At 38.6% G+C, this 17,741-nt stretch overlaps 1 protein-coding gene across 1 annotated transcript in view; it reads left to right on the forward strand.

Moving 5' to 3' along the window:
- The window catches only part of MMRN1 (multimerin 1), a gene marked incomplete at both ends in the record, with an annotated part of 48,103 nt that overhangs the window by 19,030 nt on the left and 11,332 nt on the right, over nucleotides 1-17,741 (forward strand). The window contains 4 exons of the mRNA XM_079534215.1: nucleotides 3,896-4,015; nucleotides 6,769-6,875; nucleotides 12,327-12,425; nucleotides 15,058-15,231. Of these exons, the coding sequence (XP_079390341.1) occupies nucleotides 3,896-4,015; nucleotides 6,769-6,875; nucleotides 12,327-12,425; nucleotides 15,058-15,231 (500 nt within the window). The remainder of the gene's footprint in view (nucleotides 1-3,895; nucleotides 4,016-6,768; nucleotides 6,876-12,326; nucleotides 12,426-15,057; nucleotides 15,232-17,741) is intronic.

A 17,741-nucleotide genomic window follows, 5' to 3' on the forward strand; every position in this document is an offset into this window, starting at 1 on the left:
TGAGTGAGCTGGACAGGCAGTGGCCAGGTGATTTGGGACTGTATTTGTTGTCATAGCATGTGGTCTTGTACTGTTCTTCCCATTTCCCAGTAGATAAAAGGGCTGTGCAGCAACAGGGAGTTTAGATCAGCATTCCCTTGCCCAATGTAGCCCCTTCCCGCACCGGGGACAGGGTCGAGCTGGAAAAGCATATGCGTTTTTATTTGCTTGTCTAGACTTTTTACAGTCCTTTTGTACATGGCTAGGATTTCCATGATAGTAACACTTCATTTTTTGAGCTGTTCCTACATTGATTTGGGATGCCAGCATGTCTGCTAACAAGGCCATTTTGTGACTTGCTTTGTCTACAACTTGACAGGCTTTAATCATGTCAGTAACGGATGGATCTGTGTTCTTCAAGGACTGTAAAACCTTCTGACAATTCACACTTGCGTTTTCTACTGCAAACTGCTTAAACAAAATATCCTGGGCAGTTTGACTTTCCACTTGTCTCTCTGGCATATTTTGTAAGTGGTCGAGAAATTTAATGTAGGGCTCAGCAGTCCCCAGCTTAATTGATATAAATGAGGCATTAGATGAATAAGTGTCAGGTATCCAATGGATAGCATGCAACACTGAAATCTTAACTTGTTCAAGGCACTGCCTATCCATCTGTGCCTGGGCCTGAGGTGCTGCCCAAGCCCATTCCCCCAAGAGCTCCTCTATGCCAATAGGATTTAAGTTAACTGAATTACTCATAGCCTGGATGGCAGCCTGTCTCGGTATTCAGTCATAAACAAAGTGTATTGTATGGGAGACAGAACTGTTCTTAACAAAATTTTCCAGTCGTAAGGGGTCAGAACATAACTGTCAGTGATGGCAACCAAAAGATTGTGTGTAAAGGTGGACTGAGTTCCATAATCCCTCAGTGAGTTTCTTAGCTCTTTCACTGCCTCATAAGGGAGGGATTCCCATAGGGGGGACTGATTTGCATGATATGCCATAGGAAAGGCTTGTAACATATCAGCATCACCCCGTGATATTGCTTCTTTTCTGCACTGCTCTAAAGCACTGCAGTATGCTGTAGAAGCAGCCACGTTTTCCCTCCCAGTCCCCTTCAAACAGTCATCAGGAGGGAACATCAGGAGTTCTCTTTGTCCTTCGGGTCTACTGGACCGGGTTCACAAAAATCCTTTGGTTTCGGTCCATCCTTGACTTTAACCAAGTTACATGCGGACAGCAGAGGCAGAACGGCAAGCGAAGTCGGAGATGCGGAGGGCGGCAGCGGTCCGGAGAGCGACGGGGGGGGGTGCGGAGGGTGGGAGCGTGGGAGCGTCGCGGCGAGGGGCGAGGAGGAGGAGGGGTGCGATGGGCGGCAGAGCGGTGGCGGGTTGCGACTTTCCGTCTCCCCGGCCGGGGATGGGGTTGGAGCCGCGGATCGGGTCCGGGCAGGAGCTGCTACCCTTGCCGAGGGGCAAAGGCGGGGATGGGGGGGGAGCGCGATGGGGAACAGTCGAGGGTTTGCCCTTTGTTGTCGGATTTGTTTGAGCGCTTCCGATATTTGGTGCCAATCAGGTAAAAGTTTAGTAGCCGCTTGGTCTGTAGTAGTAGAAGCCTCCCAGAGTTTTGTGCAGATTTTGTTCCAAAGCTCCCCATCAAAAGATAACCCAGTTTCTGGAAAGTCGAGGACATTTTTCCTTATCCAGTTAAGAAAAGTAACTAATGCTGAGCTAGATACAGGTCGATTCTGGCATATTAAAATTACCTGTAATGCTTCGAGATTTTTGTTGCTCCTTCGTTGGTGAGCTCCCCGTAGCTCTCGACTGCTCACATTCTATCCTGCTGAGCGGTGCGAGCACGCAGGAAACGATCTCCCCGGAGTTCAGTCGGGCAGCGCTGCCGGAGCGGGTTCGCTCAGCCTCGGCTCGTTTTGCTCCATGCAGTGGGCTCCGCTTGCAGCGTCTGATGCACGGACTTGGATGAGAACAATCCGAATGGCTTATTACAGGTTCTCACACCCATCCTTCGTATACATTCGCAAGTTTTCTAACTTTCTCACCCGCCTTTACATGTCAACAAAACATTCCTCAAGCACTCCTTAACCGTGCAATCCAATCAGAGCCATGAGCGGCTCCTGGCCACGCACCTTTCCTCCAATCCAGGTTGTTACCACGCAGCCATCACGCAGCGTACTTGACTTTGTTTTTCTTTTCTTCTGGAGGTGTCCTTGGTTCTCAGCATTGCTTTCTCATGCTGTTTATCTTGCTCCGCGGCTTTTGCTGTGAATTTTCTCTCTTGTATTCCCACAGTCTTTAAATTCTCTTCCAACCTAAGCCATTCTGTGATTCTCTGATAGTAAACTTACCTCATAAATATGAGATTCATAGAATCATTGAATTGCTCTGGGTTGGGAAAGATGTTTAAAAAGAGAAAGACTATTGAGTCCAACCACAACCTAACCACGCTACCCTAACTCTAACAACCCTCTGCTAAATCATGTCTCTGAGTACCGCATCCAAATGGCTTTTAAATGCATTCAGGAATGTTGACTCAATCACCTCCCTGGGGAGCCTATTCCAGTGCTTAACTGCTCTTTCTGTAAAGAAGTTTTTCCTGATATCCCACCTAACCCTTTCTGGGCACAACTTGAGGCCCTGGCAACTTGAGCTTGTATTTATTTATGGCTGACCATGTAATACAAGAGATCTTTTTGACACTTAACTATTTGGAAATTAAATATGATGAGATTCATACTGTTCTTCATAATCAGCTTCAGCTTGATTACCTAATTATATTCTTATAGAAAACTTCAGGTTTCTGGAACTATGCAATTTTGTGTACTTTTAACTCTCATCTCTCTAATCAGCAGTCAACTCCTTGATGCATGTAATGTCTACTACGTATCCATGGGAGTTTGTGCTGATAATATTTCTTGAGAAATCTAACTAGTCTTTTGCTTTTCTGTTTGAATGCCTTATAAAAATCTGTAACAGGACATGTGTTCTCAATATGTGACATCCTTTTTTTTCAGCTTAGCACTTGCTGAGTGACCTTGGTAAAAGCCTCTGAAATTTGTCTACATACTTCTGATTCAAAGAGTGCTGTTAGATTTCAGACGTGATTTCACTGTACAAATTCATCCTGAGCCATCATGCAATTGATAATTTCGATTAAATTCGTTTTCCTTTTGTATCTTCTACCAATATACCTGTTTTTCAATTTGGATGTAAACAGTTTCTTCCAACCACCTGGTACTACTTTTAAAGGAATGTAGCCTTACATTCACTTTCTCCCACTTCCTGCTCTGCAGCTAACAGTTGGATTATTTCACATAGGACTTCTTTCCAAGGAGAGGAGGGGAGGAAAAAGCCAGTGGCATAGCCAGGAGCAGGACTATGGCATATTATGATTTTGTATGGCTTGGACCTCAAACTGCACTGAAAAACACTATTTATGTGTGCTCAACTTATTTCCGGGGGAAGAAAGGAAGACTAAAAATATCTCATCTTAAGATGAAACCTGTTGGCGATTAAAAGCTGCGTTGAACAATCCTTTTACTTCTGGAGAGAGTTTCTATGATCTGAAATGCAGGAGTATTTTAAGATCTATGATCACTGCTGGTGAGATAGACTTCTTTGTATTTGGTACTACATAAACATTTACAAAGGAAAAAAAAATGGGTATATCTAAATAAATGTAGTGGTTGAGAAATAACTGCTTGTTTTCTTTGTTGTTAATGGACAGATGAAGCAGAAGGAGTAAGTAACTTGCCCAAAACTGTACTGGTAGTCTGAGGGAAGTTATGTTTACGTAACTTAATCCTATCTCTAATTGATATTCCTGTGAAGTATCATATCTCATTATATTGTGCAGAATGTTATTTGTATTTCAATTGTCTGCTTTCTATCTCTTACAGAAACTGGTGTGCTTATATCCATACGAGGCTCTTACCAACAGTTGTAGTGGACAACCTGGAAACCTTCTCATCTGGCCGGGCAAAGCCTTGCACTTGGCTTATTGGATCCTGTGCTCAGAGGTGTGTAGAAGTAGGAGGAATGAATACTCTAATTGTCACCAGCTGTGTAATGAATATAACCATAACTTCAGAAAACAAACAAGCAAAATAACATATTGAGGGAGCAAATTAGTATGTTTCCAGATCTCTTAGCGAGTATAAAAAAACCTGTGGTTTGAACTGTCCTTCAGTTTCACTATACATGCTTGGCATACCCTGACTCTGGTACCTATTCTCTAATCCGTGCTTCTTCTGAATTACTTTAAGAGAAATTGTAGGTCTTTAAAGCTCATGTGAGAAAGAAAATCCTTTTTGTGCAGTTTTCCAAGCTTGTGCATTGTGTTACTGGGGCAAAAAGCTTTCTCCGAATAGCATAAATATTTTTGTTATTATCTCTTCTGGGTTCTTACTTCTGTCACAACTATGTTGGCCAGGCAGCAAAACTAGAAAAGTTATTGGCCCGGATACAATTTGTAAGTAAAAACTCTGAACATATTCAGATTGTCCTTTGTGGTTTCAGTGACTGTATTCTCCAAACATCAGATTTTAATAGTAACTGAAATTGGATTTTAATACATGGGCCTGGAGAATGGCAGCTTGAAAAAGAACTTGCAAAACAAAGATTATAACGCGTTTCTCCCCTGTAAAATTTTGGAAGCTTCACACAAGTCAGTTTCTTCTGAGAATTGTCCTCTAGATGGTAGGGCAGAGCTTACTTAAACTTTGCGGTGAATCCTGAAACAGAAATATCCTTAGGATGAGGAGAGACTAAAACATAATTAATTGTATATCAAAATTGTGGGGTAAGCCCTGTGGTTGCAGTGTTGGCAGCTTTTTTTCTTATTCAATCTGATAGATTTGCAGTAACTCTGATTTTTACTTATTTTTTTCATTTTAATGATTTCCTTGGGCTGCTCATGTAATTTAGTTTGCTATATATACTTCTGGGGCTTGTCTATATGGAAAGCTATTTCTGCAGTATCTCTTCCTGATTAACTCCTTTCATGGACACTTCGTTTTTATGAGTTCTTTCAGGAACTGGTTATGCTAATATAGAACAAGGCAGTTTTATTGCCAAGTAAGAACACAAACACGGTGAAATAATTGAGAGGACCAAGCTTGATTTCAGTTCACCTTGATTTTTAGTGAGTTCTTACTACTGGAAAGTTCTTTTCTCAGAGGCAAAGCAGTTCAAAAACACGCAATTCTGCTATACATTTTAATATATGGTATTGCATTCCTTATGAAAGGCTGACAAGATTAACTCCTGTGTAAAACAAGGATATGTATATATATATTTTTAAATTGTTTGGGAGTGTATTTATTTGGTCTGACATTTTTCAAATTTTCCCCCTTTCTGAAGTGATTTTGACAGGGATTATGTGTCTGGAAGGATTCTTTGTTTTTTTCTGAGCTCTAAAGTGTTTTAATGGTAGTGTTTAGCAACCAGCAGAACTATCTGAAATTCTTCTTTATTCAATCATTATATTTAAGAGAAGCAAATAGACGTACATTAGCACGTTTCTTCAGTATGCTCTTTTGATGTGTATTCATTCTAAAATGACTTAATTTCAGAGAGGTATTAGAAGTGATGGAGTAAAGAAGTGAGGGGCATACAGAATGTGTTAGAACACAAAATTGCTACTGATTGTGTGGTTACCTACTTTAACTGTAAGAACTGAGGTATCACGATTGCGTGGCTATACCCTGCTTGCTTCAACTTACAGACTGGAAATTTTAATGTTTTATCAGATTTATAAGTCTATAATCTTCGTGATTCTACAAATATTTCGAAAGAGTGGTTTGGGTTGGAAGGGACCTGTAGGGCCATCTAGTTCCCACCTGTGCTATAGGTAGGGATATGTCTCGTAGACCAGGTTGCTCACAGCCCCATCCAATCTGGCCTTGAATGCTTACAGGGAGAAGGCATCCACAAACTTGCTGGGCAGCCTGTGCCAGTGTCTCATCACCTTCACAGTAAAGAAGTTCTTCCTGATTTCTAGTCTAAATCTACCCTCTTCCAATTTGAAGATATTTCCCCTCAGTCCATCTCTAGCTTTCCTAGGCCCTATTCAAGTACTGGAAGGCTGCTATAAGGAGCTCCAGAACTTTCTCTTCTTGAAGTTGAAGAACCCCAGGTCTCTCAGCCTATTGTGTAGGGGAGTTTCTGCAGCCCTCTGGTCATTTTTGTGGCCCTCCTTTGGACCTGCTCCAACAGCTCTATGTCCGTCCTGCTGGACACAGTACTCCACATGAGGTCTCACAAGAGCAGATGGGCAGAATCGCTTCCCTTGACCTGCTAATCACTTTTCTCTTGATACTACCCAGGATATGAGTTGAATCAGAAACAAGAGGCTTCCAGTATGTACTTAATATGGTCCGGTTTAGCATAAATTCATCAGAAATATTTTTTGTTATTGATTTCAAAGGAAATGTGATTCCATAATTGTATATTAGAATCGCTCTGTCCAGCTTAGTAGTTATTAATTGTAATAACAGTTAATAATATTTAATTCCTGGGTGATACATTCAAGGAAGAAACCTGACAGCGCTAAACAGATCTTAAAGGAAAGTTTTGTCTATTTGGGTTATTTGGAGGTTGCAGTACTAACACTCCGATTGGTGTTGAAACACCAGCTCGTAGCTAGGCTTCATTTTTAGTTTCAAGCTGTTAATGAGAGGAAACATGAAAAAAACCATAACGTAGGTGTAGGTGGATCCTACATCTCCTGTACCATTACATAAAACAAGTTTAAAGTAGTTTTGTTTTACAGGTCCCAGACAACAACACACCAAGCCTATAGAGTTGAACATAAAATAGTAACATCGCTGGAGTGGAAGTGCTGTCCTGGATACATTGGGCAAAATTGCCTACCAAAAGGTGGGTGAGAGATGCACTGATTTGAAACCCATTAACTTCAACAAAAGAAAGCAGTTCAATCTTACTTGTAAGTAAACGGCTATGCTAAAAATCAATATGGTTCCTTCTCTTAATTCAAAACCAGGAAAAATGCATGCTAGGCTAAAATGCTTTGGTATGTTGACTCTTCTGTGTATGTGAGCTTCCACAGCAGCTTAAGCAAAATGCCATTTCCTTTCTTCCTCTCTAAAACTCATAATGTCTTCAGCCTAATTCCATTTTGCTCAAATATGAGGTTGATTTCAGGGCTTCTCTACTTTTGACCTTTCGATTATTGAGTTCTGCAGTGCTGGAATATTTAAACCCAGGTCCTCCCTTGAGTATTTGCTATAAAATCTGTCTGCACTACTGTCACCCTCTTTTCTTTTAGCTTGTCTCTAAAAATATATTTGACACGTTCAGTAAAATAATGTGATAACTTTGTTTTCCTTTGCATTGAGTAGGAAATCTGTTGTTCAGTTCAGTGGTAAGTTAATTTTACTTGATACTGTGCAATACATGTTTAACTTTGGCTTTTTTTTTTAACGGAACAGAACACTTTAGCCCTGCCCTGGTGGTCAAATATGCTTTTAACATAGCGTAGTGTCTGTGTAATAGTTATTTCTTTTCTACTAGCCTTTAAAAAAGCTGCCCTTGAAAAATAAGATATGGCATCAGCATACATATTTTAAATGAATGAATATTACAAGAAAGGCCATTACATGTGATAGGGAGTTCAATCAGCAGTGGTAAAGAAGGGGCTGTGATTAAAAATTAATGTAGAGAAATGAAGAGAAATCACTGTTGTTCACATCCAGGAGGGAATTTCAGTGCGGAAAGAGCCAGAACCTCAACAGGCATAGAACTCTCTTCTGTGCAGCTGAGTGTGCAGTTGGATATTGACACAGGATACAGCCTGTCAGCAAGGCTGTCCAGTGAGCATGGATAAGATGTTTTATAAGCGTGCTGTTAAAAATGAAGTAATGCAAACATTAGAAAAAATAGATTTAAAAATGCTTATTAAAGGGGCAGAGTACAGCTGATCAAATTGAAAAGACATCAAAACAACATGGGAGCACTGTCCAGGAAAAAAGCTATTAACTCAAACAGTAGAGGCATCTGTGCAAGTGAGAATAAAGGAATATGTTGTCAAATGTTAAAGGAGTGGGTTTGAAACAACATCTCCTGGGTTTTATTTTCAAAGCTCTTACGAGTTGCTGAATAACTTGGGGTAGCCGCTTATAATCTGCATATCCAAGCTTACTCATCAAGAAAATTGAGATGCACTTATCTCACAAGGGCTCTGGGATATTTAATTAATTAATGCTTTTAGAAGTGCTTAAAGAGATGCAGAAGAAAGCTGTTGTGTCAGAAGTGCTCCTTTTCCCTGTTTCTGGAATGCTTCTTCACATGATGAGCAGACCACCAGCACAGGCCCTGCCTGTATTACTCAGTGCTCGTGAAAGGGCACCAGCTAATGAACTTGAACAATTGCGAGCCCGATAGCTTTGTCTTCGTGCTCTCTGTTTCTACAGCAGCAGGGAGAGAGACATTATAAAAATCAGACAGTGACTCCTCAGAATTCTTGAAACCTCCTCTTGGTCTCTCTGCACTCGATCTGTTTAACATCATGACCATCTAATGAAGGATTTCTCTGCTGAGGGGACATAATGATCTGTCTGACAGTCTAGGGAGGGGAAAAGCTTGTCTCCGTGTGATACCTATTCCTAGACTTTGGCAAATTCTACTTGGTAGTTGCTGTGTGACTGACTGGGTACTGGTACCCTGCAGGTAATGGAGTAGTGAGTGATACAGAAGAGCTGCTGGAAAGGTGTTAATATCAGTTTCCTCCTCTCATTTGGCAAGAACACGTTACTGAAGTGAACAAGGCACATATCCTTTTCTACCATGGACCACGTACTTTTACAAGAACTACTTTTTTTAATAAATAAAAAAAAGGACATGATTCTTTTAAGTCTTGTGGAACAGCACAGTGTGGACAAACCAACAAACAAGAGTGCCAAAAAGGAAGGCCTTGTCAAATATGAGTTGCACAGTTTGTGGCGTGTTATTACTAAGCACAGCTTTATTTCAACTTTTTATCCTCAAGCTGGAGACAACTTTTCATCTGTAAGCTGGAGAAAAGGGCACGTGTGCACAAATGTTTTGGGGTGTGACAGAAATTCCAGTTCATTCATGGACATAGGGTTTATGAACGCGGCGTAATGTATCGGCTTTGCTGTGGGGTGAGGTGATGTGCAATAGTTCATTTCCCCCGAACCTAGCTGTGGCTTAGAGCAAAGAGCTTGTTCTTGAAATGGCTGACAATAGTGTAGCCATTGTTAGAGCTAAATTCTCTTGCTTGGTAGTGATGTCATTTCTCCAGCAGATGGCTGTAAAACGTTCTGCACACGAGCAAGTGCTGTCCTCAGCATGGGGTGAGCTGAAGACACAAAAGGTAGCAATTCATCTTCAGGTACAGGAGTGCCTGGAGAGGGAATATGGAGAAGCTACGTAACTCCCCAGAGGGGTTCCCCTTAAGTAACTTCTGACTAATCAAAAATATATTAAGAGGAAAAGATCCAATTTTCATATTTTTAATATTCCCTGAAATCATTTTGCATGCTGTGTTTAAAAATGCATGTGACAATGAATTATACATCTAGGCTGATACATTCAATGTTAGGAGCCTGGTGTTAGATTCCTATGTGCTTTAGCTTATACTGGGGACTGCTGAACATGCTGAAGCTCCTGGAGGAACCGAGAGCTCCTGGAGGCTACTTGTCACTCAGCCTTCTGAAATGCTGCCTTTTTTTTTAGTTTTTTTTTTTTCAGTTTTAGTTTTTTTTTTTTTAGTTTTAGTTTTTTTTTTTTTTAGTTTTAGTTTTTTTTTTTTTTTAGTTTTAGTTTTTTTTTGTTTTAGTTTTTTTTTTGTTTTAGTTTTTTTTTTGTTTTAGTTTTAGTTTTTTTGTTTTAGTTTTAGTTTTTTTTTTTTTAGTTTTAGTTTTTTTTTTTAGTTTTAGTTTTTTTTTAGTTTTAGTTTTTTTTTTTAGTTTTAGTTTTTTTTTTTAGTTTTTTTTGTTTGTTTTGTTTTTTTTGTTTGTTTTGTTTTTTTTGGTGGTTTTTTTTTTTTGGTGGTTTTTTTTTTTTGGTGGTTTTTTTTTTTTTTTAATTTTGCTGTCTTATTGTAAATTACACCTATCGGGTAGATAGGGAAATCTATTTTTGGTTTTGTATTTTCTCATTTTAGCTTTAACTGAGCGTAGCATATCCCATTTCAAGTTATTTAATGGTTATTTCAAACTTAAGGATATGTGTTGGTGTTTTAGTCTGGTGCTTCTGTCTCATCTTCTGCTTTTTGGCATCTGGGATGGGGATCTCGGCTGTGGGAACAATGAACATGAAAGGTGTCCGTCAGTGTGGCTCCTTTGGAAAACGTCTGAGCCACTGGAGAAGAATGATGTGAGCTATATTGCCAGTGGCTGTTCTGAGCTTAGCAAGTGATATTCCTGAATCTGAAGCTGTCTGACCAACACATTTTATAGACAGTGATGCAATTTCATAACTGGTATGAGGTATTCTCTCTGCGTCGTGTTGTTCAGTTGTGTGTATGTGTGTGAATCGCTGGTTACAGTCCGTGGTGTGGTTAGAAGTGTGGAGGTTTGCTCCTTTACTGGTTTTCTCCACCGGTGTTATATGTATGTCCTGGGTTTTACAGGGATTAGGTTATCTGAACAGTTCAAAGCATTAGTAAACAAGCATGCAGTGATAAATACACAGCCTTGATGCTCTTAAAGCAAATAAAAATAACTGTAAGGGCTTGGGTATTCTGCACAGTATAGCTGTGAATGAGGCACTTGACTTAATGGGTAAGATAGAAGATAAGATGGATAATATAGAAAAAAAATCTTTGTCTATTTCAGAAGTGGTGGTGGTGAATATATTTAGAGCAACAAAAGCATCAGTAAATGAAAGAATAAAAGAACATTGATCAGCTGGTCTTTATCACTGTCAAGTAATTGACTCCCTTGTCATAGATGATATCATCACGTCAGCAACTGATAACTCGTGTAATGAATTGGGTAAAATTCAAGCAGTTGACTCCTGTCAATAACCATGCCACAGAAAGATAACAGAAGCTATTGAAATTGTAGCTGAAGATTTTATACTTTTTCTCAGACAATTTCAGTAGATTTAATGAAATTTTCAGTCATATTATAATATTATAATTTTCCTTGATGAATCTCTGTTCTAATTGTTTCTTTCTCCCTTAATTTACAACCTCAAGCTCCTTATCCTTCAGTGTAATAATCTATTGATCCTTGAGCACACTGCCAGGAGGCTGATGGGACATGGAGAATTTTTTGATTCAGCATTTAATTCTGTTTCCTTGGTAACTCACATTATGGCCAGGCTAGGTTTTAATATTTGAACTGGAGGATAATGTCGCCATACCCAACTTCATCTGCTTCGATCATAATAAAAGCAGGAAATCATATCTGTGACATTCCTCAGATGTGCTCCAACTGGAACAGCAGCCACTTCAAAATACATTTTGAAGAAGCATAAAAAAATTGGTATGAATTTACACTAGGAAGGTTACAATGTGCACTACTATGTACAAATATCATTATTTTTTCCACTTTAATGGAAGGGGTGTAACACTGTTAAGCTTAATGGCTAGAGAACTAAATAATGAAAATGGAAATCTCATTTTATTTCTTAGGCCCGTCAGTTGTTGCTCATGTTTCTGGGGGGAAGACAGTTCACTTTTCTAGACCTCAGTTTCCCCAATAGTAATGCTGAGAAAATAACATAAATCCAACTTTTTAACAAGTGCTCTTGGATCTTTGAATTGAGATGTAAAATAAGAGCAGAATATCTTGCCGTGACCAGAGAAAATATTAACAAACTCTCAACCTTCCTGAACTTCAACATACGTACCTGTCACATATCTCTGATTATATTTATTAGAGTCTGGAATTAGATTACATTTTGTAGTAGTTCTCATTTTTCAGGTACTGCAATGCCATCGTATTTATTGAGTAACATCTAAGATTTGAAGAGTTGTGTAATCTGAAAAAAAACACCATCAATTATTGCTGACTTCTTTTGTATTGCCTTTGCATTTCTTTTATACTGACATAAAGTCTTCCCCCAGAATTTTTAGCTCCGTATACTTCCATGTGCTGTTCATTCTAGTTTTGACCTTTTAGCCCTAACACCAACTCTCATAAATCTTAGGAAGCCATTTATAGAACTGTTCACTGTATTCATTTAGATGTAGTCCTGCACTCTGTTATAAGGGCTAATCTGCAGTTATTTCTGTGTTTAGTAAACTTAGTATAGGACACAGAGGGAAAGCAATTGATTCCGAATACTGATTTAGTACATTGTTTCACTTGCTTCCTTTCCTTTTTGTCCATCTCTTAGCTCAAGAACGTCAATCACTTCTGCACAGCACTCAGGCTGAAAGAAGCAGGACTCTCAGTGAGAGGACACCAGGAGCTACACAGGAGCCTAGTGGGCCAGGTCAGCTGTTACAACTGATTTCATCTTTAAACACTTTCCTCTTCCTAACATTACCAGAGAACGGTGATTGACTTAATAAAAAGATGTGAAGTTACTTGCAACTTAGCATGACTAAGCTAAGAGCATTTGTAAAATTTGTTCAATTACAGTATTTAATCCGCTGCATTATGAAGCTAAATGAACTAGCAGAAGAACAAAGTCTATTAGTGTAAACCAGCACTGAATTGTAAGAGAAAATGTAGTGATGTATACTGTTTTCATCAGTCATGTGATTGGCCTTTATCCTAAAACATTTAGGGGAACCAGATAATAAGATATGTCATCAGGTCAGCATACTCCAATTGCCAGTATACTGCACTGATTTTGGGATAGTCATGCATGCTCTGTGAGCAGTGTGTCAGAATGCAGACTGCCACATGGCTTTAAGGAGATAGAATGTTTGTATGTGTTTATGGCCATGTATGTGCTTCACTTCAAGTAACAAGAAAGAGAAAAATCACTAAGAATGGGCAGGAGAAGGGAAGGCTGAACATAGCACGGAGATAAGGAGTAGTAGTTTCAAATGGGAGTTAAAAAGGTAAAGATTCTTGTACTTCAGTGATATTGTGTGAATAACCAACTTTCCTAGTGCTGGAAGGAGGAATATGGTGTCTAGTCAGGCAGCCAGGACTCATATGAAGAAATGAGCCTGATCAACAAAGCATGAAGCAGGGCCGCTCCTTTTAGTAGTAATCCTAGTCTAAAAAATAACTCTGAAACTGAAATCTCAACTTAAATCTCCATGTTAATTTCTTTTCAGTGATTTTAAAATGAAATTAGATCAATTTGGAATTGGAATCTAGTCTGGTTGCCAATCCTGGAATTAAAACCTGGGGCCAGGAATATCTGACTGCCCTGGTCTGTCACTTCATCAGCTGCTGTCAGGACTAAAAGTCAGATTGTGTTTCCAGCTGCTGCAGTGCCATTGTGCCATTTATAAACCACATTTCCAGGTTCATTTGTGCAGCTTGACTACTCTCTTCAGCAGGAACCAGAAGAAATGTAACTGCAGAAACTGTTGCACCCTGCAGATTATCATTCAATTATCAGTTTTGATGGCTGTAGACCAGCCAGTGAAGATCTCAGTTCACTTCCTCTCAGTGACAATTCAACCAGGAGCAGAAGTGAGCAGACCTATTTGTTTGCCCATGCCAGAGAGTAGTGTTATAAGAAAAAGTATTCGAAAATGATCTGCCAATAGCTTATCTTCATGATGATGCTGAGGAAGGGTGAGGACAAGGCAGACTCAACTGCTTAGTTAATGTATATTCACAGCTTTATGTCTAAGTAGAGACCAAGGGGAAAGAAAATGGCTGGATAGGCTAGCATCCTAACCTGAAATAGTCTTGCTCACCAGGATATACCTATTAGGAGTTGTACAATCAATGTGCCTCTACAGGAGAGCATTCTGTAGGTGTTGGCACAGTTCGTGCGTACTGACTTGGTGCATTTAGTGAACTGTCGATGTAAAAACACTTTTGGGAAAACATACTAGAATTGAAAAGAATTGAAGTCTAGTAAGAAGAAAATGCTCTTCTATGTGTAACTTGGTTTTTCTTGTAGTTTTTAGGCCCCTGTGCCTTCAGCTTTTGACTCTAAGCATGTGTCTGTGATTGCTGATTTATGACTGTTTACAGCCATGGGAAAAGACAGTGGTCCCTTAATGAAAAGCTGCATAAGATCAGTACTGATACTGTAAATTTACGCTAATAAATACTTACATGTATTGTTAAAGAATCTCTTGCATAGCAATTTATTAAGTCATAGTATGTTTGATTCGTTGAAGGATATGAAAAAAATTTATAGCTTTCCTTACAGGAATGAAAGTGTTTGATTAAATTAGCATCTTCTGAAAATGGCAGACTAAGACTTGTTTCTGTCAGCTGTTAAACTCGAGTGGATATTTGGAGCCACACAGAGTCTCAGTTTGCAAGACCAAGTCTTTCTTTACTGCTACCTGCCTTAGAAGCATCCGGATAGGCTCTTTTGCACCTGAAAAGACTACAGGTATCAGGAAAAATGTAGGAGGTCTTAAAATAAACTTGACTGTACAGGCTGGGTGTCTTTTTTTTTTTTTTTTTTTTTAAAAGACAGACAATGGGTTATTCTGAAGTAATTTATCTATTAGCTATTTTTATATCTCTATTTTGAACTCATCTCTGAAAAGATTATGTATTCCTTCAGATAGAAGCCTTGTAAAGTTGTGATGTTATAAATGATAAGTGAAAATCAATATTTTTGTGATTACAGTAAAGGAGGAAGTTAACTCTCATTTAGTCTGAAAACCTTGGTGGGGTGCTAGGTGTTGGAAAAATGGCTTTAAGCTGATTAAAATATGCAAACCATTCCAGGCTTATTCGAGAATCATAAATGCTTTATGATGGATACAGATGCCTTAGTAATTAGCTGCTGCTGTGCTGCTGAATTTCATTAATACATGATGCATGACAAAAATTGAGATGATTTGCTCAAGGTGATAATTCAGAAACTTTTCACCGCGTTCTTGACTAATGTCTTTGAAGTCAATTATATTCTTTCCACCCCACAATTTTGTAACACTAATTTTTTTTTTTTTTTTTTTTTCCTGACGAAGCACTTGCGCAAAAAATGAATGAAAATATTAGCAGCCAGGAAATGAAATTGACTTTTCTACAGAGGAAAGTTGACAACATTGCTGCTGCCATGAATGATTTGAGCAAGATGCTGTCTTCTCTGGAAGGCAAAATGAATGAAGATAAGGGTACAGGCTTCCAATCTTTTCTAAAAGGTAAGAAAAATAAATGAATGTAATCACTCAACCAGTTAAAGGTGCCAGGAAAAAAAGGTGCTAAAAACATGTATGGGCTGTCTACTCTATTGTTCAGCATTTGGAATGAACGCTATTTTTTTATTTTTTATTTTTTCCCTCTATTTCTTACTAGAGGAATTTTTTTTGGTTAAACATTTGTTATGGTGTCTTTCGTAGAGACAAAAAAACAAGTTGTTGTGTGTTGAATCATCTGTGCGGTAGCTTCAGCTGCTATGAAGACATTTTTATTTACTTTGAATTTCTGCAAGTAATTGTTATTCTTATTACATTTTATTTACTTGATTGCTGCTAAAGGAGGTGGTATTGGCTCTTTTGCTTAAGTGCAAGTAATATTTTTCAATGTGTAATTCACATGTGAAAGGGAAATGTGTAAGAAATCCTATAGTTGTATCTACAACATATCATCTTCCTGAATAATTTACCTTTGTGACAATATTAGGCTAATTCTGATTAACTTCTATACTTATCAGTTAAAAATCAAGTAAGAAATTACCTTTGTCTTTTGGGTAAATGAGAATGACATGGCCAAGGATCAGAAGATTGAGCAGATATTTTTCAGCATAAATATGCATCCTTTTCTTGAGAATACTACAGCAAGAACTGTTTGTTATCTAACTAAAAATGATACTTATCAAACACTTTGGTACTTAAGCTTTCTTTCCCTTGATATGCACTCATTTTCTCATCTCTAAGGAATGTTTCTCAAATTGATTGTATTATATGTTTTAGAATCTGGAGGACCACCTATTGTTTTAAAGTACCATGAAGCAATTGGAACTTTTTATGTAGAGTCAAAACCAAATGATAAAATAGGTGATTTTGCATCTCCCTCGAATTTATCAGTTGTTGCCTCATTGCGTTTTCAGCTCTCATCTGTCTCCTGAGTTGCTCATGCCTAATGCTAGATGGCTCTCTTGTACCCTGGATCACATTTATCCCGTCCCTCAGTGACCTGCTTTCACCTCTCCACATATTGCTAGATGGCATTCTTGACCCTTGGGCATACGTTTAATTTGTCATTGAATATTTTCCATTTCCTTTCTGCTTTCTCTTCATTCTTTTTTGTACTCCATTCATTCTAGCTGTCATTTTGATACTATTTCAAGAGGTCTTTTGCTCCCGCTTATCTATTCCCTATTTATATCTATATTGAAGGTCTTAGTCTTAATTAAAGTGCACAGTATGAAACCCGTTATTTTCCTACTTGTTTTCAGATCTGTTTCAGGTCTTTGTTTACATCTACCATGCTCTATTTAATATCTGTTTCAATGAAATTCCAATTACTGGCTTTTTTAAAATTATATTTTCAATATACCCCCTAATCAAGCAGTTCTAATGATAATACTGCTTTCATTGTGGACGCTCTAATACCGGTTATTCTTGGCTTGTATGTAGGTGTAGGGTAACTGTTAAGTCACAGCCTTGAGCACCTGCTGAAGGGGAGGGGGTGAGAATGGCTTGCTTAGGAAGCACAGATGCAAGCAATTCACCTGTGCTTTCTACCTGACTTGAAAGAGTTGTCTCTGGATCCATTCCTCCCTGGGCTCATTTAAAAGTTAGCCTCAGAAGGGAAAATGTCTCCTGGATGAAGGCTACTTCCTGAGAAGGAGTGCTCTATAGCTAGGGATTCTATCACCAGTCAAGTGAGTCAACTTTTTCCTATATAGGATTATTGATAATTTTCATAATACTTGACCTGGTATCTCGAAGAACAGATCAGAAGCAATTCATATTGCTATTGGCTCACGTGTACAATGTCCAAGGGCAACTTTGCATTTTCTGTCCAGCAAGTATGGCTTTGTCATACTCCAAGTGTGCAGAATGTACTAAAGTAACAGAAGCTGGCAAGAGTTTTCAAGCTTCTCTCTAACACAGTACAGATGCATACCACAGGTGCATCATGGTGTTGCTAAAATATTTACTTAGAAGCCAGCCTGAAGAAAGCACTTGAGTATTTTTCCTACTGCCATCCTGAAGCAATATGCTTTCAAAGCATGACTAAGTCTGTAGTTGCTTTGTGTTAGTCAGACTTCTACCTTCTTATCTTTTTATTTTCTTCCCGTGATCTCCACCTCCTTTTTCATATTCGTTATTTACCCTTTTTCTTGTCACAGAAATTCTAATGGCTGTCCAGCTTTTTAATTGAGATTTGTTGGGAATGAGGTCTGTTTTTTTCCCTCTGTAGATGAATAATTCTGTACAATTTGTGGAACTTTTTTTTATTCTGTTAATATATTTTGGTCCTACAAACTTGTCATCTGTTGCTATGAGGCAACATTCACATTAATAACTGATATTCTCCTCTGAGTAGATTAGAGAAGCATTCTGTGCTTATAAAAGACTTTTCAGTACTTAGACTGTTTCTACTTTTTAGTTATTTAGAGAAAATAATTTTATATTCTCCATTTAATAATCTCTACTTGTTTTTTCTTCCTTATTTCGTGCATATCATGACTTTCTATAAACTC

The sequence above is a fragment of the Tetrao urogallus genome, assembly GCF_951394365.1.
Source record: "Tetrao urogallus genome assembly, chromosome: 4".
Classification (NCBI taxonomy): domain Eukaryota; kingdom Metazoa; phylum Chordata; class Aves; order Galliformes; family Phasianidae; genus Tetrao; species Tetrao urogallus.